This window comes from Clarias gariepinus, chromosome 3, assembly GCF_024256425.1.
Source record: "Clarias gariepinus isolate MV-2021 ecotype Netherlands chromosome 3, CGAR_prim_01v2, whole genome shotgun sequence".
NCBI classification, from domain to species: Eukaryota; Metazoa; Chordata; class Actinopteri; order Siluriformes; family Clariidae; genus Clarias; species Clarias gariepinus.
Genome location: NC_071102.1, coordinates 14,981,312 through 15,008,484, shown reverse-complemented (window position 1 = coordinate 15,008,484; position 27,173 = coordinate 14,981,312). Strand labels below are relative to the sequence as shown.

Below are 27,173 nucleotides of genomic sequence, written 5' to 3'. Positions count from 1 at the left end.
GTCAACAAACTTTTAAGTGAGATCAGTGAGAGTGGGGGAAAACAGCATCCAAACATACCAATTCATCAAAAACCTCTAAGTCCATGAATCCCCCAGATCTGCACCTTTACTTGAGAACGTACCTATTCATCATAGGGTAGATTAAATAAATGATTCCATTTTCAGCCATAAGACTACAGTATGTCTAAGTTCCACACAGTAATTAGAAGGCTATTCCATAAATTTAAGGCTATGTAAGAAAAAACTCTGTCCTCCACAATATGTTTCATTATACAAGGCACCAACAAGCAGCTTGTACCTTTTGATCAAAGTAGGCACGGCAGATCATAAAAGACAGACAGATCACTCAGGTACTGTGGCACAATACTATTACTGTAAGTGCTTTAAAGGTCAATAATAGTTCTGTTATTCATTTGTCCTTCTTGTTTCATGGCAGTTGTCACCCAATAGGTCAATAATAGTATTTTAAAATCAATGTGGCTGCCACATTCTAGACTAATTGGAGCTTGTTAATGCACCTATAAAACATCCAGACAGTAAGGCATTACTGCCTTAGGTAGTGCTCCTCTAGGTAACAAAAGCTAGAAAACTAGTTTTTCTGTGTCGTGTAGTGACTTTTTATTTCTTATCTTTGCAATATTTCCAAGATGAAATATCTAAGGTTATATAATGTTTATAATAATGTTTTTTTTCTTTTAGTAGGTATGCACTTGCTTGCTGAGCTACAAATTCCTCTTAGATCTTAGAGATAAAAGGGAGGGTTGATATTGGTATATATTTGGACAGCTGACAGGGGTCAAGGTCAGATTTCGTACTTAGGGGTTTAATAACTGCTAGCTTGAAGATTGACACAGACCATACATGATACTCAAAAATTATATTACATTAGTGAAAATGTATGTTAAAATGAATAGAAAAAAATGAAATAAAGTCACTATAGCAAATACAATGTGTTGAAATTCAAATAATTGAAGACAGACAAGGCTGATCCTGTACAATGCAAGTTAAATGACAAGGTGTCAAAACAAACAGGATGTCAGAAACCCAAGTAAACCAGTAAAGATTTATATTGCCAAAAGCTTGCGTCTTTTTTGTGAGTTGGCTCTGCCATGATGGTTGTTCTGAAGAAAATTACAATGAGGTCTCGGGTCCCATGATCTCAGTGCCATGGAAGGGAGGTTGGGCCTAATTAGCATGCAAAAAGTACATGCTGCACAAAACAATTTTCAAAAATTCTTTTTTATAAATAGATGTACAAGACCAAGAAAATAACAATAATTTATTTTTATGAATATTCTTCATATTTATTGTGTACTTGTATAGTCTTTTTCAATCAAAAGTACATAATCATTGCTGAGTGAAGATTTCAGCATTTTAAACGGGTTTAGTTATTTCTGGTATTAGCTCTTCAAATGTTTTGTATTTGAACGTGTTTATGAGAAGAAATATATGTTGATCTACAGTAGCAGCATTAAGAGCTTTTCTATAGCTCAGGATGCTCGCCTTCCATACTGTTTAAAATACTACCAACTTATTTTGACTCCAGTTAAGTTCTAGTTTTCAATTGGTCAGTTTTAAGTTGCAAGTGTGATCTATATACCAGGGTGCTAGTTTTTCTCTCAAATTAATTTTTATATTTAGTCACCTGATTAAGTTCCGTGGATGAGACAATAATCCAATCATGGCTGATTCTTGGGATATTCCTGAGCATTTTTTAACACATCAACTCATTCCCTTAGACTCCAGAGCTGTAATAGCTTCATTAACAGTAAGTGCTTTAGATGTAAGAGATCTAATATTAATGTACAATCAATGTGGCCTATAGATTAGATTACTTTCTAAATATTTCTATGTTTTTGTTTTGTTTGCGGAGTCTTAATAGAATGGAACCATAACCCCATGTTGCCAGCAGACGATCAGATTAGCCTGTTTGTCTGCTCCCTGGCCTGGCCTGGCCTCCAGGTAGGCACTTTACAGGATGCACATTTTACTGTATAGCTAGTTAAATTTACATTATCTCTTATCCAGAGCGACTTACATTTTTATCTCATTACACATCTGAGCAGTTGAGGGTTAAGGGCCTTGCTCAAGGGCCCAACAGTGGCAACTTGGTGGTTGTGGGGTTTGAACCTGGGATCTTCCGAACCGTAGTCCAATGCCTTAACCACTGAGCTACCCCTGGCCCCTAATGTAAGACAAAACATAACACTATGTGAGCAGTGTATGTATCTATAGAAACCACAGAGTTATGGTATACTGTATTTACCGTAGAGATTATTTGCTGCCTTATCGTCTCGCCCAACACCTGTATAAGTCACTTGAGGCATCTTTTATACTCTGACACATGACTGAAGCATTCTTTCAGCTTGTTCTTTGAGTTTGCACAGGTGCAACATGAGTGAGACTAATTGGTAATCAGACTGTTGCATGCTAAAGGCCAGTGTTTTTAAGTAAATACAGTGTGCTAAATGATGCGATTTGTGTCCAGAGAATTGCAGCACTGTGATTTAGAATGACATTTAAGTGAGACCAATGTAATTGTGCATAGTGTTTAGCAGTCTGTTCATGCTGTTGACACATGGGCTTCAAGTGTTTAGAACTGCGTCCATAGTTACATTTTATGTGTGTATAAAATGGGGGAAAACTGTAATAAAAAAGTAATAACCTTTATAAAGAACATTTTAACTAATAAGCAGATTATCAGCTTAATTTCTTCTTTATTCCCACTGTTTCAATACTAAGTGTATACTCTATAGGCTCTGTAAGTATATAACAACCATTTATTGGACATCCTGTACAACATTTTGACTAATACAATAATTTACAAAACAGAACGATCTTTGCAAGGAAAAGCAAGAACAACACTGTTCGGATTTCAGAAAAGTTAAATACTTAAACATTTTTACCATATTTTTTACGCTGCATTTTCTCTAAATTACTTTACATTTACTAATAATACTACATACATTATATTATGATTGTAAATTTGAATGTGTAAATTTGAACCCGACCAATGTGGTTCTACTCTTGTGAATTTGAAAACTCCTTGCAGGTGTGTTTAGGATGAAAGCTCATGTTTTTTGTACACTGTGTTCCAATGATTTGTTAAAATTAGAGACAGATGTAAGTGCTTCCTCTAGAATGTAGCTTTAATTATATCCATCTGTCTCAGAAACAAGAAACATAAAAGTAGTAATAAGTACATACAGTTGCAGTAGCCTGTAGTATACAGTACTGTATGTACACATTGTGCTGCTTGTCCATGGAATTATCAAATCAGTATGATTCCCGTTCATGCAGTGCACTGCTACCACATGATTGCCGGACATGACACTTGCATATTGGGTATACAGGTGCTTTTAATAAAGTGGACATTGAGTGTACATTTTTGTGGTGCTTTTCACCGCAAGTTTTTTGACACAGGAAAGTCTTAGGGCAGAGGGTGCTAAAAGCTGTTTTCTTTGGTTTCATAGTAAGTAGTAATTAAATACATGAGAAGGAACAGAGATGGAGATAAAAAAAAGTGTTTATAGCTGCTATAAAATAAGTAATAACAGGAATTCCATGGAATTGGATACTTTTATAAACAGACTAGCGTTAGTATGCGTCGCTGGCGGGAAAAGAGTTTGTAGAAATAGTTAAAAGCAAAAAATAAGCTTCAGCGCTGCGATGAAAATCTAAATAAATCTCAGTAAAAATATTGAGTTGATAATTAGAATATAGCTATAATTAATATCTATTGGTGCAGATGTTTGTTTACATTGAGCAAGTATCTTATTAGCAGCAAATTTTTTTCTGAGAGTGGTTTTGGGTTCTCCAATGACGAAGGATTCGTATAATAATATAGTATTGTCAAGTGCATTTACAAAATCCGTCAAGCACCATAATGAAACTGGTTCTCATGAAGGCCATCCCAGGAGGGCGAGACCGACACCTACCTCTGCCGCAGACACGAAGTTCATTTAGAGTTATCAGCCTGAAAAACGACCAATTAACAGCACCTCAGACTAGAGGCGTTATAAAGTCTTTACAGAGCAGAAGTAGCAGAAACATCTCACCATTTACTGTTCAAAGGAGATTAATGCATTTTTTGGACGCCTTCAGCATTCTTTTACAATGTAGAAAGAAATAAAAATCAGGAACGATCATGGAGTTAGAAAGTGTTCTAAAACTTTTGAACGGTATATATATATATATATATATATATATATATATATATATATATATATATGAATTTTCTTCAGGCAGGAGCATCATCAATTCAATTAAAAGAACTCTAAAGTCAAAGCAATTCAAAGCAATTTAACGTGCTGTTCTTGGAATTATTTATCTCTCAGGGAACAAGCTGTTATTCTTGGAAAAGGTGAAGCAACAAAGGGCACACATCTGTGTGACAGACCCCCCACTCCAAAGGGAGGAAAAACAGAGGGGATAAGAGGACTTCAATGGAATGATGGGGGAGAAAGAAAGGGAATGGAGAGTAACAGTGGCTTGCAAGGTTAATATCCACTCTTTATAGTCTGCTGAAGAGGAAAGACTTTGTCCGAGTTTTCCACAGTTGAACCTCTGTTTCACATCACAGGGCTGAATAAAACCAGTGCATTCTGGGTTTGGGGGAGGATCAGACGGACTTTAAATACCCATCCAATCCCCCCCTGCCCCCCAACCAAAACACACACACACACACACACACACACACACACACACACACACACACACACACACACACACACACAATAACTTAATGATGCACAGAAAGGACACAGATGACCTCCATGATGTGGATTATTCTCTTTATTGAAGACCTAAATTTAAGTGCAACACAGCAGGTACATGTCATTCTGCCAATAAACAAAACTTCAGTAAAACTAGATAAAACAATCCTTCAGCATGAACCATTATGTCATGTTATGAAATGGCCCTATACGAATGACAGGCTCATGTGGCATTAACTTTTTGCTTTCAGGAAACAATGTAAGCTTTGAAAGCAATGAAGTGCAATTGGTAGAGTCAACAAATAATGCCTAAAAACTGAAAATCTATATTTAAATTAGATCTAGTTAATGCATTTTTTTTTTTTATATTCATACTTGGCAGCATGTTTTTTTTTTTACATAATGTAAAAAAGTAAAAGTAGTTTGGGGAAATGTTTGAGCCTGGTGATAAACGCACATCCTGTTTTTCTCCCCACTTGTTGGTGATCTGTTACAAGCCTGCAGGCATGAAGGCAGTGAGTCAGCGGATACTGAGGGTACCAGATAGGTCTATCTTCAAAAAGCTGAGGGGAAGTGGGAGTGTTTAGTTTGCCTTCAGGGAGTGAGCTGTTTTGGACTGGATTACGACAGCATCTAGAGTAGTGACCCTCACCCGCAATGTAATCACTGGAGTAAACATGTACATGCATGCAGTAGACATAATGCTGTATTTTATATAATACTTCATAGGAAAGTAGAGCACATAATATTAACTCATGAAAAAAAATCAAAATAAAAGTTTGTAATCTGTAAAGTGAAAAAGAAGTGGGACGTGCACACACAGAGCATCTAATCAATGATGAGTGCTCCATAGGTGCGAAACTTGAAGGTCATGAAATGAAACAACACCAAAAGACTAGAAACAAAAATCCTTCTCCTAAGGAAATCTTCCTTTCTAGGGGAACAGCACTGCAGAGTTTATCCTTCTGCCTCATTTAACACATTTTCCACACCTGAGTCAACACATTAGCTAATTACCAAAGCCTTTATGGCCTAAACTTGTGATACAAATCTGTGCAGATACGTGGTCCTGCAAGACCTGAACACTTCTAATACGCATCACAGAGATGCAGCTGCTGACACAGCTGGAGTTTATACAAAGTTAGGACCAGAGAATCATTACATACAAACTCGATGGATGTTAACGAATACAAATTCTATGTAGCATGCATATCATAGTAATGTATATATATAACCTGATCAGATTTATTACAGTAGTCTATCCTAAAAACTATAAAAATACTATTCTTTATTATTATTATTATTATTATTATTATTATTATTATTGGAAGCAGACTATTCACTAAAACGAACAGAGATGAGTGGTGTCTAAGTTGCATCTTCTTATTTCTATCATCTATAAGTACAAAATGTAAGATTTCTAATGACCCAAAAGGCCTACTGTCCATGTTGCCTAGACACACACACACACACACACACACACACACACTCATGTAAAAGAAAAGGTTTGGTAAGTTTCAACGCAATTGAAATTCTGCACACGTATACATTTTGGAGCATTTTTAGTAACTCATTAAGAGTCAGCTTCATTCTCCCCATGGTGTTTAAAGTTCTTTTTTCCATCACTTGATTATTTTAAGAATGCTTAAAAAGAAAACTTACTTAATAAATGTTATCTTTTTTTCTTTTAATTTCAGCAAGCGGTTTGTGGGATGGGCTGAACAAACATGAGACATTCCTATCTAACAAAGAAAAGCACGTAATCCAAATAAGAAGATAACATCAATATATTACTGTATGTTTTAATTAGCTGAGCATTGAAAAAACTGCTGTCTCTCCCGAAAAAAAAAAGTTTTTTTTTAAGAAGGCACTGTGTGCAGTCCAGCTTTCCATCAACTGTTCTGCAGTTTTTTTTACTTTTTTTTATTATTATTATTTTAAACTATAGAAAAGTCACTACAGTCAGTGCTGACTTCTAGAAACTGTAGACAGATAGAAAATGATCAGCTACAATCAAATTACAGCCCTGCTTTTTTAAGTTTTAATTTAAAAAACAAATGAAAAAAGTAATGATACAATATAAATAGCAGCCACATGCAACAATTTATCTTGTCATTAAAAATACTATGTAACATCATTATTTATCGAATGCATTGCTAATATGCAATTTATCTATCCAGACACGCATTTAACTTTGGAATCCAAACAAAACGGCTAAATTTTAGAGAGGACCTTTTGGTAATCAATTTCTTGACAAATTACAAAAAGAATACCTCATCATGGTGGTGAGATACCAATAACAGTACAACCAGAAATTCTATTCCTCTTATACCACAGCAATTTGCCTTACTTATTTCCTAGATCAAAGAACACATCATACAATTATCTCTTTATATATATTTTTTTTATGTTGTGGAAGATCATTCCCTCAAATCTCAAATGCGTCTGAAGCAAATGAATGGTAACAAAAAACTGACACTGGAGACTCCTTCAATACGTTTCATATACTTCCCTTCACAGAAAACCATATCCACGACTGCATTTTTAAAATCTGTTTATTAATAAAACTCAGTTATATAGAGCAAACAGTAACGCATTTTGTGTGCATTAATACATATAAACCTGTGATTTGTCTTGCGGTCAAACTAGCATCCGATCTGCTGCTAGAGAAAAAGAATCCAAATCTTTTGACAAATCAAGAGTGCTGTGGTATAAGAAAGGAACTCTTTATATTTTCTCTTTTTGACAGCATGTAACGATTATCAAGCTCTCACTATCTGTCACATCAAACTGTTCTTAGTTCAGCATCATCAGGTAAAACCAGCACCTTCTACAAACAAGTTAAATGTCAAACCAATGCCAATATTGTACTGGCATGACGTTATAACCTGCCGCATGGATTGTCTACTAGATTGTTGAGATTGATTAAAAATGTGTAACCTGACATTATATGTAACCTGACATTATATACAGTATGTAATTGTTAGTACTGCGCAAAAGTCTTGAGCCACCTCAGTTTTTATATTAAATGAAATTACATAATATAGATTACATTAGAAAAAGGGAGAACACATTTTTTTAATGCAACATGCTGCAAAGTGCCTAAAGATGCAATAAAAAAAGCTTGTTGTTGGTTTATCTAACAATCTCAGCAGCAACCTCATTTCCCATCTCGTCTGTTCCACCAACCACTCAGCATCACCAGTATACTAATCACCGGCCTGATCATCTGTCATCATTTACATGTTTCTCACTAGTTCATGCGTTAAGTTAGATTTTTATGCTTAAAAAAAAAAAATTTTAAGGGTTTTTTTTTTTTTTTTTTAAAGGTTCATACAGTAGGTTAATGTGTAGCTTAACAGACAATAAAAACACTCTGAAACTGCTCAGGTATAGGGACTGGAATGAAGATGGCAAAAACTTGAAAATGAGGACTTCAAAAAAGTCTTTAAGGAAGCCTAGAGAACTATTCCTCAAGACTGCATTAAATATACAAGAAATTTGAGAGAAATATGAAGAAATGAGGGGCTAAAAACATTTGCACAATAATATATGTAATAAATAGAATTTGCATTTATATTTATTTAAACAGAACAGATTTTTGTTTTCAGATCCAAAATCCATCGGCCAAAATGATTTGAAGCATTCAAGAAATCCCACAACACACAAATGTTTTTTGGTCCCCCAAAGACATTATGACTCTTATTATTTTTGTTGTGGAATAAACATTACTATTTCTATTTACTTTTTGAAGGTTTTTTTGCTTTGTATCCATTGTTAAGAATATAATGTTCTTAGAAAGGTACTCTAAAAATAGCTTACTTAGTTCACACTGTATGTATCTCATAAGTAGATTTTAAGATGGAACTGTAAAGTTTGCAAATTAAATATTTTAATTAGTTAATTATATCTATCTTCAAAAACTAATTTAACTTAAACATAGTTAACACCTATCATAAAAAATAAATAGCATGATTACATGTTGGTGCAGTAAGAGCAAGCACTGATTAGAAGGATAAGAATCTTTCATACAGCGAGACCATCTTGAACAGAGGATTATGAACAAAATCATGTGATCCGCATTCTAAAAAGAATCCAGTATTAAATGTACAGTATTTTATAATACAATAAGTAAACAACTCGGGTGTAATTGTGATAAATTATATAAACATCTATTTTCTATTAAAAAGGGCATTACAAATAAACTGTAACTTAGGTACAACATTACAATTACAAATCAAGAAACTGATGAATGGAATAAAGAAGGCAATGATAGCTACAGTGCAAAGGTTCCTCAGACAGAAACCTAATAAGATAAACTTACAGTACCAAAAGTTATTAGGAGGAAACCTTTCCAGTAGAGAAGAGAATAGAAAAAAATATATATATGAAAGAAGCAAAGCGAAGCACAGCTACTACAGGCTCAAAAATATATTCAGTGCAGTGAGAGCTGAAAGGCAGCGGCCCACATCCTAAAAACTTAAACTTTCAACACTCATCCACTTAGTTTGGGTAAACAAATAAAGTCTGTAAAGCTCTGAAATGTCTTCTAAGATCCTGAAGAGCCATAAATGTATTATTCGTTTTAACATTAACACTAGCATTATTCTCAGCTAAACATCAACATTGAAATTCTGAGCATATGTGACAATGACCAGCGCTGCAGAGATCTCATATCATAGCTTCACAGTCCCATACAGTCTTGAGAAACAGATCAACAAGTGTTAATCTGAATGGTTGCTATGTAAAAGTTACACAGCCTAGTGACTGCAATAACAAACAAAATCCCAGCCCTCTCTATACATTCTGACACACACACACACACTGATAAATGCTGACAAGGCAAAGGATGTAAATTTAGTCAAGCAGGTATGCCTGCAGATCTCTTCATAAAGTGTGTACGTGTGTCCTTTAGCTCTACAGCTGGTTAGGAGTTAAGTATTCACCCCCATACAGAGGAGCCTTCCATTACACACAAGTCCATTCTTATTGACTTTATCGATTTGGCACAAGTAGTCGGCTCCAGACTCTGAATGGTGTGTTGGACGTCATAGTTCAGACTGCTGTCTCCTGGTCCTCACGTTGGATCATCTGGTAGTGTTGTCGGTTTTCCAGATATGCTGCCAGCTCAGTGTCATTAGCTTTCTCTGCTCTGTGCTTCGGTGTGTCACCCTGCAAATGGAAAAAAAAAAAAAACCTCTAACTGGAGGGAAATGGCACAACAGAGATCCTTAGATTTAATGTCACAACCTTTCATTCGTGGCTAATCAGTAAACTATTAAAATTGCAGGACTCTCTCTTCACAGCAGACGTTAAATGTTAACCTCAGGTAATGAGCTGCAATTTGCATGTGCTTGTTAAAGTGTGTGTGAAATTGTGTAGTGGATGATTTACAAAAAAGAATTATGTGAAATATAGTATCATGTGCATAGAAGAGGGAAGGATTAGCATATCCTTATTATTCTTGATATTGTTATATACAAAAGTTTAAGCAAACAAATTTGATTGAATGAATTGAAATTCATGAGTGCTGATATAGAGTATAACAGCACTGGGATGTTTAACTACTGTATATGCATGACTCCACATCACAGGTGTTCTAATTAAGCAATATCATAAGGGGGGTGATGCTTTAGAGCCGTGCTATACAGTATCTAGCAATACAGCACAACCTCGAGTGTGATATTGCTTTTTTCTTTTCTTTTTTTTTTACAATCGTTCAGCAAACACCATTTATTATCAACAGATTATGATTTGTTTTGCTCCGCCAACACATCATTCCACACCTGGTGGAACTAACCAACTGCGACTGAGGAATCTGGCGACTGTAAGTTAGTATAATTATCAGGTGAAAGTAGGTTTAAATTCTTCCCAATACTGTGTAAAAATAAAACATGGAGGTGGTGGACAACCCTGTAAAACTCATAAGTTTCTCTCATTTTTGTTCCACTAATTCCACTTTAGAATATCAGATAAAAACATTTGTGTTTTTTGATTCTGAGAGGTTATGATGTACGTCCTTGCCTATGAATATATTTTCTTTCTCAAAAAACAAATATAAATATACTCAGCAAAAAAAGAAACGCCCCTTTTTCAGGACTGTGTATTTCAACAATAATGTTGTAAAAATCCAAATAACTTTACAGATCTTTATTGTAAAGGGTTTAAACAATGTTTTCCATGCATGTTCAATTAACCATAATCAATTAATTAACATGCACCTGTGGAATGGTCGTTAAGACCTTAACAGCTTACAGTTAAGTAGGTGTTTAAGGTCACAGTTCTAAAAACGCAGGACACTAAAGAGACTTGTCTACCGACTGTGAAAAACACCCAAAGAAAGATGCCCAGGGTCCCTGCTCATCTGTGTGAATGTGCATTAGGCATGCTGCAGGGAGGCATGAGGACTGCTGATGTGGCTAGGGCAATAAATTGCCATGTCCGCACTGTAAGACGCCTAAGACAGCGCTACAGGGAGACAGGAAGGACAGCTGATCATCCTCGCAGTGGAAGACCACGTGTAACAACACCTGCACAGGATCGGTACATCCGAATATCACACCTGCGTGACAGGTACAGGATGGCCACAACAACTGAGTCACACCAGGAACACACAATCTCTCCATCAGTGCTCAGACTGTCCGCAATAGGCAGTCCATGAGGAGGAGATGCACTGCAGTACTTCAAGCAGCTGGTGGCCACACCAGATACTGACTGGTACTTTTGATTTTGAGCCTCCCTTCATTCAGGGACACATTGTGAAACATTTTTAGTTTATGTCTTACGGTGTTGACTCTTTTAGTGTTCATACAAATATTTACACATTAAGTTTACTGAAAGTAAAAACAGTTGAAAGTCAGAAGACGTTTATTTTTTTGCTGAGTATATATTTGGAGCGAGCAAATTGGATTTCGATTTGGATTAGGAGCTAGTTACGTTATCAGATGTGCTTTTCTTGCTGAAAGTGCGTTTGTGGTTCTCTGGTTTTGAATGTGGGTTTTGGCAGGCAGCTGCTCTCTCCTCAGCAGAATGTACAGACCTACTTTCACCCACTCTGCACTGTAGTTACTGTACTTAACCATTGTAGAATACTTGCGTTGTGGAGTGATGCGTATAGTTAAACATCCCAGTGGTGTTACCATCCATCATCACCACCTATGAAATGCCTCTTATCCAATCAGATTGCTCAGTCCGAACTATCTGTTGTGTAATAACCGTTGCCCAAATCAAGGGCACTACTTGGTGTGTGGTACAAGCCTACATAGTGCACTAGCTTCCCATTTTTCAACTCCAAAACAGTTAGATAGCTAATTTATAAAATAAGCGAAGCGGAATTATAAAATAATACTCAAGTTTCTCAGGACTTTCCACCACCCCCATGGTTTATTATTCTCACATTTTGGTTACACAATACTGGTACAGTAGTCATAATCTGTTGATAATAAATGGTGTTTGTGGAATTGTTGTATACAGTATAAGAACTATCACACTTGAGGTCGGGCTGAAAATCAGCAGGAGTTTGATGATCTTGTGTCATATTGCTTATTATATTGTTGTTCTTTACACTGGTCTGTTTGTAAGCATAAACTAAAGCACATGATTTAAAAGCTGTTTAGAACAATGTTGGTTAACTTTATCATTGTTTGGATAGAATGGTATGGTGGCACTGGTTGTCTTATTCCTCCAAAGTCGGAGGTTCCTATCTCTTCTCTGGTTAATGAGTATGGAGTTTGCATGTTCTCCCACTGCTTGGTGGGGTTTGTCAAAGACATGTGCTGTCGGCTGACTGGTGTTTCTAAATCACATGTAGTGTATGATCAGGTGTGTGTGTGTGTGTGTGTGTGTGTGTGTGTGTGTGTGTGTGTGTGTGTGTGTGTGTGTGTGTTTGTTTCATGTGATTGATTGGCACCCGACGCAGTTCCATTAGGATAAGTTCCAGGTCCTGTGCCCCTCAAAGGGTAAGTGGTAAAGATAATAGAGCGAGGGATGATTTTATTTTTTGTCCAAAACCAGTTTCTGCAATTTTTATTACCTGTCCTCTGCTCCTACTGTTCCGAGCACATGCAATTACTATTCCCCAAAACAATCAGTTTGCTTTGACAAGGTGCTATTTTGCTCATTAGGAAGATGTAACCCTTAGTATCCTTTGTCAGTCTTTATTACACATACAAACCTTTAGTAAACCAGGGGCTTTGTGCGATGAAGTCAAGCAGACTGTCAAGACAGAACATACTTGATTTTCTCTGAAAAGCTTCTTGATGAAAACATGGAGGCTGGCAGTTTATTTTTCTTTTAAGCATATGATTCATCACACTCCCTGGCAAGATATCAGTTCCATTAGAGCTTCCAGTTCTTCTTCTCCTTCACATTATATTTAGTTGGTCTCTGCAAGAAGTGATGCTTCCAATGCCAAATGAATACTGTAGGATCATATTCTGCAAACCTAGCACCATGTCAGATCTGAACTCCATCTGCTTCATGCAGGCTTCCTCAAAGAGCCCAGATGTGTGTTACCACATGCAGTAAGGAGTTTCACACAGGCACTGCACAGTTTAACACTCATCATCTACTGGCTTAGGAATAGGAAGCACTGGATGAACCGTGGAATCTGGAGGAATGGGGTTGAAGAGTTCACAGGATCACATCCAAACTTTCCTTCTATCCATTATTCACAATAATGTTTGTGCCAGAACCACTGAATGTCTTTTATTACTGACACAGACAGACAAGCTGAAGGCAAGAGAGCTTTGATTCCCCCCCCCCCCCCCCCCACACACACACACATACACACAAAAGCACAGGCACTTTCATTGCTGCATGTGTCAGATGAAGCTCTTTATGTGTGGATGATTAGAAACACTACAGCTTTTTATATGTTAAAATACACAAAGCTACCTCTTTCTGCTTATCACTTTTACAAGTGAAAGCTGAAAAGTCTGCTCTGGAATAACAAGGACCAGTGACACACAATAGGGAATGTTCACATTGAGGTAAAAAAAAATATCATAAGAGCTTCCATTTAGACAAGAATGAAAAGGATTATAATTACGGCAGACAGAAGTGCTCTTCACAAGTTTGTGAAGAATAAGTATGCTGTACTGACAACTGTTTTATTGCTTTAAAAAAATACCAGTACCAGAGAGGTTCTGCACCTCAGTAAGGATAAAGAATTAAAAACAGACACACAACAGCACATTGGGTAGAGAGCAGACAGGGAACATACATTATCCATAAGCTGAAATGTATAGATGAGGAAAGGGAGAGAGAAAATAAAGTGGGAGAAGGGCTGTGAGCCGGAGAAAGTGAAGAAGAATTAACAGTGGGTTGGAAGGTGAGCATTTAAACACACAGAAAGCAAAGTAAAGCAATGGAGAAATATGAAAAAAAGTAATGATTTGGTTTTGGAAACTAGATATGATAATGAGTATTTTCGCTTGTGAACTATCGGTGTTGGTGGTGTTTTAAGCCATTTGAGGTTGCTGGTGAAGGAGCCAGTGTGGCAGACTGCATACTTTGCCCCAGGGAAAGTGCAGGTTAGGAGCAGACGAAGAAATATCTCATCTGTCATGGGGAGGTTTGAGCACATGCTGATTCAGACAGCAAGAGAGAAAAGCATGGAAGAGTGAAAAAGTGGCCACCAGTTAAAGCCTGCCAGCCCAACTAGAAACAGCATCGAAATTACAGGCTCTTCAAGAGAAGCAGCTTTTCCAGCGGCCTTTGTGCCAAACCAGTGACGCACATCGGAAAAGTTTAAGGGGATGATTAGAAAATCACTTCCATCCTGCACTCTATAATGGACCTGCTTAGGTTTTTTGTCACATCGCATACAGTAAATCTTTGGAAAAAATTGGGCATGGCACTACTTTTTTTAAATTCGAATAATTGCACAGACCTCCCTGTCTCACATTATTACCAGCATGGTCGCTTAGTCATACTGTACATAGTGAGTTAGTCATAATAGCACACACATACAGTACAATACACCCTTTCTCACCTGTAAGTCTGTCTTCATAAGAGAAGCTCCTGCTTCGACTAAGTAGTGACAGATCGTCCTCTGACACAAAGAGGCCGCTTTGTGCAACACCGTCTCACCACTGCAAGTAAGGAGAGTTTGAACTAGTCAGAAAGATCACTGCAGAAGCTAAAAAGCAAGGCATGTGCTGACAAGGAACAAGAACTACAACAGAGCAACGCTCAAATCTCACAGGTATACATTATTCTGCAGATTAAACAAAAATAAAGCATGAGGTAAAGGAAAGCACGAGTCCAAAGAAAAGGCATAATACTTCTTACTTTTCTGTCTCGGTCACATCCAGAATGTCAGTGGGTGCTGTAAAGAGGGAAACAAAAGACATACTAAAGTCTACTACTTTGTGTTGACTGGTTAACAGTAGTTTATGTGTTAAAAAAATGAAAAATTATTCAAGTGTATGTATTTTTTTCATGATATAGTCTAATTTTGTTATAGAAACAATGTATATAGAGATATACAGTTACATAACCATAAAGATAATAAGCATACACCAAGGTACAGTAAACTTCAGAATTTCTGGCATTTTTGTAAGTGAGCAAACATGGTTATATAAAACAATTTAGGTATTACACAATTATTATATTTTCACTGAACAACAAAAGAACTACTTATCATCAAACAAGAACTTAAAAGAGAAGTATTTTCTCTCGAAACCTTCCATAGCCATGAGACAAAAAAAAATAATAATAATAATCTCACTCTCTTAAGACATGCAGATTGTCTGAGTGCTTGGTGAAAAAAAGCAAACTGTATACAAGAAAGGAGTATCTGGTACACACAGTAAAAAACTATGTTGGTGCATGCACATTATTTAATTTTCAGTAAATTCTGAGCCATGTATCTATGGACATAAAAAAAAGCCACCGCATGTATTAACTATTATTAAAATATACTCTTACTCATTATTTTATGACCAGCCAAACTTCAGAAAGCTTTCCATGTCCACTACTTAGCCAAAAAAAAAAAATCTAAACCCAAGGTTGCCATTTCAGGATCAAATTATTGGCCTCCATCAAGCAAGAACAAATTAGTACTGGAGCTGGTTTAAGAAATGTCCAACACATTATTAAAACATTAAAAGATGGTGCTGAATCATCAACTTCTCATGGTAATGTGGTCGGAAAAAATAATGAATGATCGTCACCAGAATTCACTTAAATGCTTGGTGATGTTGCTATGTAAAAAGAAATGGACATTAGAACTCTGAGCTATTATTATTATTATTCGTGGAAGTAAGAGCAGCTCCACATATACAAATGTGATGAGAACTCACAGGATTGGGACTAAACAGCTGTGTGGCCATAAGAAAACCACTTGTTAGTGAGACTAAACAGAACAAAAGGCTTAAGTTTGCTAGGAAAAGTTGTGTGGTCTGATGAGTTCAGATTGACCCTAAGCCAGAGCAATGGACATGTTGGGGTAAGAAGGGAACCGTATGAAGCGATGGACATAAAAAAAACATTCCTGCGCTACACTATAAGTAAAATAACAACAAAACGGCATTGTATACAATCCTGTAGATTCTGTACAGCATGCACCATCATGTTTTATTCCTTACATAAATCCTACACATGTTTTGTTCTTTAGATTGTAGATGTGACATCTCTGGGGCAAAACATATGTGCAGCATGTTGTGTGAAAGGATCGGAACAGTGCTGTTAGTGTGTGTATGTTATTATCTCACCATTATCAATGATGTATCTGACGATTTCTTTACTGCCCACATCCACTGCATGGTGGAGTAACGTGCGACCTGCAGAATCCTGCACACACAGGTCCGCCCCCTGCTTATGGAGCTCCTTTAGCTAGACACACACACACAAACACACTTAGTATCTTTGTAGAAGCTCTACACATTAGTTTTTAGGTAAATACTGCTGTGTTTTTAGCACTGTAGACCCGCAATTTTGACATCCATCCCATACAGTACACAAATGGATAAGCTCTCATTGCTGTGCACTGTACAAGTCACATTTCTCCACCATAGCACTATTCAATAAACATGTTTAAAATGTATTCATAGTGTGCAAAGCAGGACAAATGTAAGTACATACCTGTAGGCTATTTTCATGCCAGCCACCTTATCTATTAGAAATACTAATCATGTTACAGTACTGTATGTCTTAGTGTAACTAGACATTTAGAGGCAACACGCTATCTGATCTCATGTACATGCAGTTAGGTCCATAAATTCAGAACAAAGCCAATGTTTTTTGACATTTGTCCTCTGTACAAAATTTGATTTTAAATGAAAAACTCCGGATGTGAGAAAAATCAAGACAGTCAGCTTATTAAAGGTGTTAATTAAAAGGTAATTAAAATGGTATTGAGCATTCTGTGGTTCTGATGGAGGTGGTTCTGTGTGTTATATTTGGTTGTCGGTCACTTGAACTCTCAATATGAGATCCAAAGAGGTGTTTATGAAAGTGCATGTAGCCAACATTTTGCAAAAAAAAATAAAAAAAAATAAAAAAATAAATAAATAAATAAATAAACCCATCAGAGAGATAGCAGAAGGACAAAGAGTTGCCATTACAACAAAATAGAACATTCTTAAAAAAAAGGAATTAACCTGCAATGTCAGCAAAGACTTGGAAGAGCATGGAACACAACTAAAGTGGAAGACAGGAGAATTCTGTCCATGGTGAAGTAGATGACTAGACTTGTCTAGATGTTGCAAACCACTGCTAATGCTCAAGAACAAAAAGGCCAGATTAGACGGACCAAACTTATGAAACCTAAATTAACTTAGGAAGAGAAAAGTATGGTGAAAGAACACCATACCAGTGCATGGTACATTTCACTTTATAGAGTTATAGCATAAGTGTGTATGACTGCCAATGGAACCAGGTCACTGCTGTTTATTGATGATCTGACTGCCGATAAAAGTATCAGGATGAATTCTGAAGTGTATAGGGCTATACTCAGAACCTGCCAAATGCTGAAAAACTTATAGGATGCAAACTTATACTGCAGATGGTTAATGACCAAAAATATACAGTGAAAGCTACCCAAGAGTTTCTCCAGACAATGAAATGGAATATTCTTCACTGGGCAAATCAGTCACCTGATCATAACCCAACAGGGCATGCTTTTCATTTACTAAAGACAAGACTAATGGCACAAACAAGAAGCACCTTAAGGTAGCTGCAGTAAAGGCCTGGTAACGCATACAGAGAAAGAATTCTCTGTATTTGGTGATGAACATGGTTTCCAAACTTCAGGCAGTGGTGTTGACTGCGAAGGTCCTTCAGCCAAGTGCAATCCTTATGTTTGTATTTATGTTAGCTTGTTCCATAAAATGTCGGTGTGTGAAAATTAAAACTGAAAGTCTTGACGGCACTCTCAACTCGCATGCTTCATTTGAAATTTAATTGCCAGACAATGAGCTCTCAGATGATGATTAGCTAGCGTCTGTCTGATTGACAAGTGAGAAAGTAATGACATCCCTCCCACCCAGCCACTGATGGATGAGACCTGGCCAGGACTTAGACTTCTACAACTTTCTGATGTTCTACTGCAGTATTTGCTTTGTTGCCACTTGGGAGCCCATATAGATTTAAATGTTTTATCCTTCCGTAGATTCATTTTTGGGTGAAGTGGTAAATATCTCGCTACGGTACTCTAACCTAATCTGCTTGACAGTTTTTAGGGTAATATATGGTCCTTTTTAGAATATGTTCCAGGCTTAGGCCTTAATATGCTTTTCACCAAATGAATTTGGAGTGACTCTGTTTATCTTATAACTTTGTAGTCAACACCATATAGGAAAGTTACCAACCAAGATGTCATGGTACTTAAAAAAAAAAAAAAATTACAGTGTTGGTCATAGCCTGACGAAAACAGCAGATGTGTTCGGAATTAACAACATGTGCAGGATGATGAATGTTGTGACGATTAGGAAACATGGCTTATCCATTGTGATGAACAAGCCTTTGAACTTCCTAATGTGGTAATCACAGATGCTAATGCAGCTGTGTGTTTGCGTGTGTGTGTTTATTTAAGACTTTGTGATGTACAGAGACTCTGTTCGAGGCCATTACATGCAATTTATCCTCAGGAACAGGTGAAGTATCTTGATTAGCTATTAAGAACCACTCCAATACTGGTACTACTGTACATGTGGTGGGGTTGCTGTTAAAAGACTTGAAAGGTTCCGTCTCTATTGTAAATGTTTAGATTCTCTAGAAACTGTTTATGCCAGTCATTGAGAGCATAGCTCTTTTGGTGTTTTTAGGTCTCAACAAAGACTCTGCTGCACAACACATGACGCCATCGCCACCACTTACCCATCTGGGTAAAAGACACACATGATTGAATTCTGTTCAAGGACTTTAGATCAGCATTCAACACAATCACTCCTCAGCATCTGATTGCAAAGTAGAGCCTGCTGAGCCTGAACACCTCGCTCTGCATTTACAACCTGGACTTCCTTACTGGCAGACTGGAAGCAGCATGTCTAGCACCACCATGCTGAGTACCTGGCTGTACTCCTTTCAGGGGTGTCTGATTGTGGACAACACTAAAGAGGCGGTTGCTAACTTCAGAAGAGCATAGAACAAGCACACTCAATTGAACCTAAATGGCTCCTTCATTGAGATCATCAAGGGGCCTTAAACACTAGGTCCATAGCAAAGAAAGTCTCAACTTTCTAAAAAAGGCTTAAATAAAATAATCTTCCATCCTTATCCAAACCATATTCCACAGGGCAAATAGTGGATTTAAGAGCATCATGGACAGCTATATTACTAAATGGTTTGGAATCACAAGACCCTTCAGCAAATCCTAAGGACAGCTGAGAAGATCATTGGGGTATCTCTTTCCTCCTTCAAAGATATTTGCACCATGTGCTGCATCCGCAAAGCCACCATCATTGTGGATCACCACACACAAACCCCCTCACACACTCTTTACCCTCCTCCCATCTGGCAAAAGCTACCAAGGCATTCAGGCCCTCATGCTCAAACTTTGTAACAGGTTTTTCCCCCAAAGCCATCAGAATCCACAATATTCAGAAACTATGGTGATACTGCAAAAAAAGCATACATGCATACTAACAAACACACACTTAATGAAATTTTTACACATTTCTTTTCTAAACTGCTGCTACTGTATATTGTAAACATAATCTTGTTCGCTCCTGGTCACCTGTATTAATGCTGCTAACCAGTATGCAATCTCAACATTGATTTATTATTCTAATAGTGACCTCGCACCCCTAGCACTGCTCGGCTGGTCCCACTGTCTCTCGGGGATCAAGGAAGACGTGCATCTAGAATCTTTTCTGTTCTGGCACCTAGAGGGTGGAATGACCTTCCTCTAGATGTCCGTACAGCCGAGTCCCTGGCAATATTTAAACGACGACAAGATGCATCTGTGCCACCCCTTTAAAAACAGAAAAATTCCGAACAGTGTTTGACTGATGGTACTTTGTTAGTAACCTACAATAGTTACCTGTGTAAGTATCTATAGTCTATTCTTGTTTTGTGTAGTTTCATGTAGTTTCCTGTTGTTTTATCTGTGTTGTTTTTAAGTCTCTTGCCTCTTTTGCATACATGAGTTGTATGCCTTGGGTGATTTTAATGTTGGAACATTCAAATATTCTGTAGTATGTCTTACACTTGTAACCTATAGCCCAAAGACCTGACAGGGGTGTGCTGTGGTCCGGCCAGGTCTCATCCATCAGTGGCTGGGGGTCCGCGGCACCAGGACATTGGCAGCAGATCTTTCGGGTGCTCTGGATTGTGGGGTGAGGTGATCGGTTGGGATTTGGGGAGTTTTGGAATCCAGGTTGGCAGCATTTGGCTTTGTCTGCTGGGCTGTGGTGCACTGGCGGTCCAGTGGCTTTCTATCATGGCCAGCACTGCCATTTTTAAGAGAGTTGTTCTGCATTGGCTTTTCTGTGGGATCGGACCAGACGGGCTGGCCTTTGGTCCCAGTGGGTATCCAGTGGGTGCCCATGATCCTGTAACTAGTTCCTTGTATATGTGTTAATGTTATGTCTAGTTGGTGTATGTAGATTTTTTTTTTTCCATCGGTATCCAGTACATAATCTTCTGCCAAATCTTTTGCCATGGCAACTAATAATGCTGACCCAAGTTTTTTTTTGACTTTGCTACTTATTGCTACACCACCTAAAACAATTTGTTACTGGAACGGAACAAAATATGCCAGCTGTGAAACAGCTTTTTTCCAGTGCAAATGCATGCAACAGTCACAGAGATTAGGCAATAGTACTACACATACTGACAGGGCAATCACAATGACATGGATTAAAATATTCAGGAGAGTACTTTATATGGTAGGTTGCAAATATGCATTGGAGGCATTTACTTGAAGGCTTTTAATTTTAAGATGGGACAGTGCACACAAGCTATAGCTACAGAGTCCAAACAGCAAAAATTATGTAATGTAGTTTTTATATCATACTGTATATACGGTACATAACCACTTTCGCATCCATTTACATTTAACCAGTATTCAAGTGTATACAATTGGCAGTGAATCATTGGTGCGACTGAAGTTATAAAAAAAAAAAAAAACATTTAAATCTTGTAATTTGTAAAGTTACATGTTGATTATTCATACTGAAGTTCATAATGAAGTGCCTTGACTATGTGTGGATTTAAATGGAAGAAAACAGAATTTTATGCTGCAATTTATTATAATAATAATTTCTGATATACTTTATCCTTTAGTTTCTGTTAAAGTATATATTCTGTCAAAATTTCTTCGTGTTTTTTTGTAGGCACAATGCGAAGACTATCTATCTATGTATCTATCTATCTATCTCTCTATCTATCTCTCTCTCTCTCTCTCTCTCTCTCTCTCTCTATATATATATATATATATATATATATATAATATAAAATTAATATATAATAAAATTCATTCATCAGATATTTCCTTTTTTTTTTTTTAAGTGTGCTTTTGGGACTTGTCTTACCCTCTGATGGTCCTTGCTCTTCACGCACTCAATAAGCCCATCTGCCGATACTGTAGAAGACAAAAATAGTTAAGCTTTATTTAGGAAAGCCGGCCTGAAATATATGACAATGCCAGCTGAATTACTTTACACCACAGGATGCTTAATTCATAATGTTGTGCACACAGGATTTTTGTTTTCTATAATGGAACTGGGCAGTGGTGGCTCAATGGTTAAGGCTGTAAATTACTAAATTTCTATTCAAACGGTCAGGGGTTCGAGCCCCACCTTTTGTTGTTACTGCCTTGAGCAAGGCCCTTAATGAGGGGTGCTGTATCCTGGCTGATTCTGTGCTCTGACCTCAGCTTCCTAACTGGGATATGCAAAAAATTACAATTTTCCTTTAGGATTAATAAAGTACAAATTATTATTATTAGTTCTATGTATTATTATTTACCCAATGACTCCAGAAGAAAATTTTGATGTCATACAAACTTTAAATTGGTATGTGTTATGTGTTCTTAATTGTTGATAGGGTGAGAGGTTACTTTCTCAATTCTGCTATAAAGCTACATAGTCCCCACTCCGGGACACTACGTCAGTAATCATTCCTGCGACATCTCAGTCATTCAAATTCTGATTATATACACATTTACATTTCTAAAATATTCAGTTATTCTGAGTTCACCAGCAGACTGTTTGCTGAATGTTTTGGAGGCAGAGGGCTTGTGCGGAAATAAGATTTTAATTAGCAGGGGTAATCACATTAGGCCACGCTGCCTCTGCAGCTTCTGTCTCAGTATGCTAAATCTGGGTTCAAAGCTTCAGGATGCCCTTTATATATTCTCCATTCAAAATATTCCAGCTGTGATGTCTGGACGAAATAACACGTGTATATCAGGCTTGGATATTCTAACAGCGGTTTAACATTTGAACAGCTAAGTCTGTGTCTGAAGATAGCACTCATGCCAATCCTGCTTTTACAACACTACTTAAAATAACTGCTTGCTGAAGTTAATGGTGTGTATTTTAGTTTCTATAGTTCCAGGACTTTAAGGAAGAGGCACTGAATGCAAACGTGGAGCAGCGTGATTTATGTAACCTCAATTCACCTTATTGATCATCAGAAAGGTCAAAAGCGTTCATTCATTTTCCCTTTCCACTCTTCCCAGTTTCCTCAGAGGGGAAAAAAGTGCAAGTAAAAGACGTAGCTGCCCTTTTTAGGCTGTAGGCTTGGCAGCAACTTATAAAGCGAGGGCCAGAAAGCATTTAACACTCGTCCTTTTTTTTTTTTTCTTACCCTGCTTTAGGAACCTGAACCCAAACTATCCACACTGCGTTATTCTTCCTGCTACTTCAGACTCAGAGAAGAAAAGACACAAGCTAACACGCCCTGAGGCTCTCCTGTACACACGCACTGAACACAAGAGAGGTTTTAACGGGGTTCAACAGAGAACATTGTCCTGTGCTCATTAAAATGTTTTTTTCCCCCACTGTGTGTAGTGTAGTGTTTACCTGGACTACTGACGCTCACAGCATTCTTTTCTGACCTGCAGATGGGAGATGAAAAAGAAAAAAATGAGATACACACAAACTGCAAAATCTGAGTAACATCTTTAGTACCCTTAATGCAAAGGCAAAATCTTTGATCTAAAAAAAAAAAAGATATTGCTTTTTGTGCATCAGTGTGTGTGTGTGTGTGTGTGTGTGTGTGTGTGTGTGTGTGTGTGTGCGTGTGCGTGCATGCTGTTAGGGGAGGGGGTTACAAATCCCTGACTGAATGCTAACTAATCCCAGTTGCTGGAAACAACACGAATGACCGAAACTCAATCCCTAAAACTCAACAGTGAGTCAATTAAATCCAAGCCATAGCTGCAATCCAACAAAGTCAAATCTAATACAGACTACATCCTAACTCAATCCCAGAGCCAACGCTCAACAATGTAATCAGTCAAATAAGACGCACAGCAGATCCAAAATCAACATCATCAGTAGAAGCGCAGCAGCTCAGAGTCTCTAAGATTAATGACTGGAGGTCCTGGAGTCTCCAGCGCCGTCTTCAATCCTTAACATCTCTGAGGATTCAGGTTTAAAAAAATTTTTTTTTTTTACTTTCGTTAGAACCTTCCATTGGCGTTAGAACTACAGCAGCTAAGTAACGGTACGGTCCAAAATGAGCCTAAACACAACCTACACTTTAATAACCCAAACCAAATTATTGGAATGTTTCGGGTTTTACATAGAAGCTGTTTATGCGAGCATCTCTGATATCATCACTGTGAGAACATTTAGCGGCATTATATCACTGGGTAGACGCTATAATTATTATTTAGTTTTTCAAGTTGATAAGATAAAACACTTGTTAAGTTGAAATGTTGTTGTTTTTCTTTAATACAGAACTTGCAGTTAGTAATTAACATTTAACACAGACATGCACACTTTGTACATGTTGTAAACTGATAATCACTGTAATGATGCGGAGATACCATTAAGTAACATTTCCGTGCACTGTTTCGGTCTGTCTCACAGGAATGCTTTTAATTACAGAGAAAGCATTTTTATCAAATTGTTCAGGATGCTCACGGCAAACGTTAAAACAAAAACAAACAAAACAATACACCAGAGGGAACATCTCGGATAATGATAAGTAACGTGTTATACGTTTCTAACGGGATGAAACAACACATTATGTGTTTTTACTTAATGGAAGGCAATTAATTTTCTGACCGGACACTGAGTGGCAACAACGACTGACATCTGCATTAATAACTCTGAAAACAACCCGATGTTTTGAGCTAAAAAGATGAGTATGTAATTAGAAAAAAAAATCATTTAGTATTTATAAACCTGTGTGTATACATGAGACAGAGCCTGCATCAATTTATTAACGACGATTAACTCTGACTCGAGCCCTGCCACAATGCCTCCTCTAAACGCAGATCACTCGTCCTGATGAATATTTGATCAAAGAGCTACCGCGCTGTATCAAAAGCATCTGTCTGAAAGCCACAGTGACAGAGATGCCAGTAATCTGTTTCCCACTGAGACGGGCATGAAGGAAGGAAAGAGGGAGACAATGGAGAGAGAGAGAGAGAGAGAGAGAGAGAGAGAGATTTTAGGGATTTTTGAAATGAATCACACCCTAAAGAGAAGACATGACCGTGGTCAGTAGTCAGTACAGTGCAGGAGCTTGGTAACAAAACCCTCATTCACCTAAACAAAGGCTTTCTCGAAATGGGTCATCTTACACCGGCGCACACCAACAACGCCAGTGCCCATGTTTTTCTTCTGACACACTGCTTTTAAACATAAGCAGGGTTTATTCATTGCTTTCAGTATTTCAGTTGGATTTATAAACGCTTTATGAACACTATAAAATGTAGAGCCTTGAGAAAATCAGAAGCACTGCCTTCAAACACGGCCAAAGTCAGGTTTAAAAAGGAAAAAAAAAGAAAAAACATTATCATTGGTTTTGCTGCCATCTACACTTATGCACTTAAGTCTCACTTATCAGTCTATAATTATAGACAGACATAGAGACATAGGGATGAGGAGAAACAGCATTCAAGGCTCTCCAACACTAATGGCTTGAGTGCATACACAGAAAACTGCACATCACGGTTCAGGAATCCGCTGTGTGGGTCCCGTAATTAAGAACAGGCTCTCAGACTCATAAATCTGGACGTGACCTCGCGGCGTCTCCCCATCGCATACAAACACCATCTCTGCTTAAGTATCCTGAAGCCCTGAGGCTGTTTGACTGCTACAAGTCTGAACTCACATGACAGGAGAAATGGCTCCTGCAGTAATCACACTCCTGTTGCAGCCTGCAATAACATCTGACCTCAATAAAATACTTTTAGGCTACGGAGAATACACTGACGATACTTGCACAAGTGTATAACATTAAAAAAAACACAAAAAAAGTAGAGTACGAAAAGTAGAGTAAATGTAGTAGTAATATTAATAATAATTATACCTATAATTATTTTTTAAAAAGGTTGACTAACTTTGCCCCTCCTGAGGAAATAATATTAATCTAAACACACCCTATGATATGTGCATAACTGCAGCTTCCTGACCTATAGATACTTTACAGTATATGAAAAAAAAATGCTTTGCATTAGGTACAGAATAACAGATGTTCTATTCCACACTATGCATTTAGCCATTAAAAACAGTAACCTGCGTTCTTAAACAAAACCTCGTCTGTGTCTCATGCTGGTACACACTTGTGCATTTATCACACCGAGTCACGTTTTACTCCTAGCGTTCTTGAGGACATCAGACTTCTACACAGAACATGTTCATTTTCTCTTCATTTCCCGAGTTTGTTAAAACCTTTCATCACATTTCCTTTTCAAAAACTGCTCTTGTAGGAATCATAATGGCAGCTGAAGGGAAAATGACATTCGTCTATCGAATACTTTTGGCAGTGATGACTAGGACCAATCAGAGCCCACGGTTCTAATTCTGACATGAAACTGTACTGGTTTCAGCAACAAGACAAGCAATCAAGTTGAGCACAAAAACACGGCACTCCACTGAACACACCGCACCCCACCCTGCCTCCCTCTCCTCTTTTTTCCCACTCCACAGCTGAGCCTTGAAGAATCATTATACTATGGATTATTGACTGCAGATTGGAACGTTTTCCTTTAATTATCGCTGAATGATTGCAACATACACAGGTACCATAACTAGTAATGAGTAAAATCAGCAGAGGACTACTATTGACCATGATGGAACAATTCTGAGAAAAATGAAACTTAACACTGTGTACTAGATGATGCACGATATGATCTATACTGCAGAGAGACATAAACTCGTGATGAACATATTTATTGTTAGATCATGAGTTCCGCTCCCTATAGATGATTATCATCATGTAGCTGTAAAATCCTCCAGCTTCCTTCATTTCTTAAAGCTCTCAGCGTCATATTTGTTTGCTTCAGTAACCCACTTTTCCTCTTTTGTGCCGTCTCCCCACTGTTTTTCTCCTGACAGAGCGTGGAAGATGAATTTATACATGACAAATGAAATGCCATGCTTTTCACATACTTTTCCCACCACTGGCTGGAAACGCCTGTGAGCTATGCATTAACACAAAGACAAAGGAAAACACACACACACACACACACACACACACACACACAGACAGGCTGAAACAAACAGATGGACAGACACAAACATAACGTGTATGAGTTCATGTACAGTGCAGGAATCGGGTATGTGGGTCCCATAATTACAAAGGAGCCTTCAGACTCAGACTCGTGAATCTGAAGTGCCCTCTAATATTCCACAGACCCCAACACTCTGTCTTCTCTGTGTACACTTAGAATATTCAGTAATATACACAAAAGTCAATGTGTCTCACTTACAGAAACATTTTAACTCTTCTATTTGTCTTTCTCTTTCATATCTTCCTCTCCACCCTCCCAGTACCAGTATTGTGTGTTGATGATAACATGCATGCAAACTCTCCATGTCTCTGCCCCTC

General features: G+C 37.6%; 1 protein-coding gene across 2 annotated transcripts in view; it reads right to left on the bottom strand.

Moving 5' to 3' along the window:
- Positions 1-8,675: 8,675 nt before the first annotated feature.
- dgkza (diacylglycerol kinase, zeta a) overlaps positions 8,676-27,173 on the bottom strand; it is a 99,982-nt gene continuing 81,484 nt past the window's right edge. For both annotated transcript variants that reach the window (XM_053492220.1, XM_053492221.1), the window contains 6 exons: positions 23,189-23,223; positions 21,695-21,744; positions 16,433-16,553; positions 15,009-15,045; positions 14,710-14,809; positions 8,676-9,887 (listed from right to left, as the gene is read on the bottom strand). In XM_053492220.1, the coding sequence (XP_053348195.1) occupies positions 9,771-9,887; positions 14,710-14,809; positions 15,009-15,045; positions 16,433-16,553; positions 21,695-21,744; positions 23,189-23,223 (460 nt within the window). In that variant the 3' untranslated portion in view covers positions 8,676-9,770. The remainder of the gene's footprint in view (positions 9,888-14,709; positions 14,810-15,008; positions 15,046-16,432; positions 16,554-21,694; positions 21,745-23,188; positions 23,224-27,173) is intronic.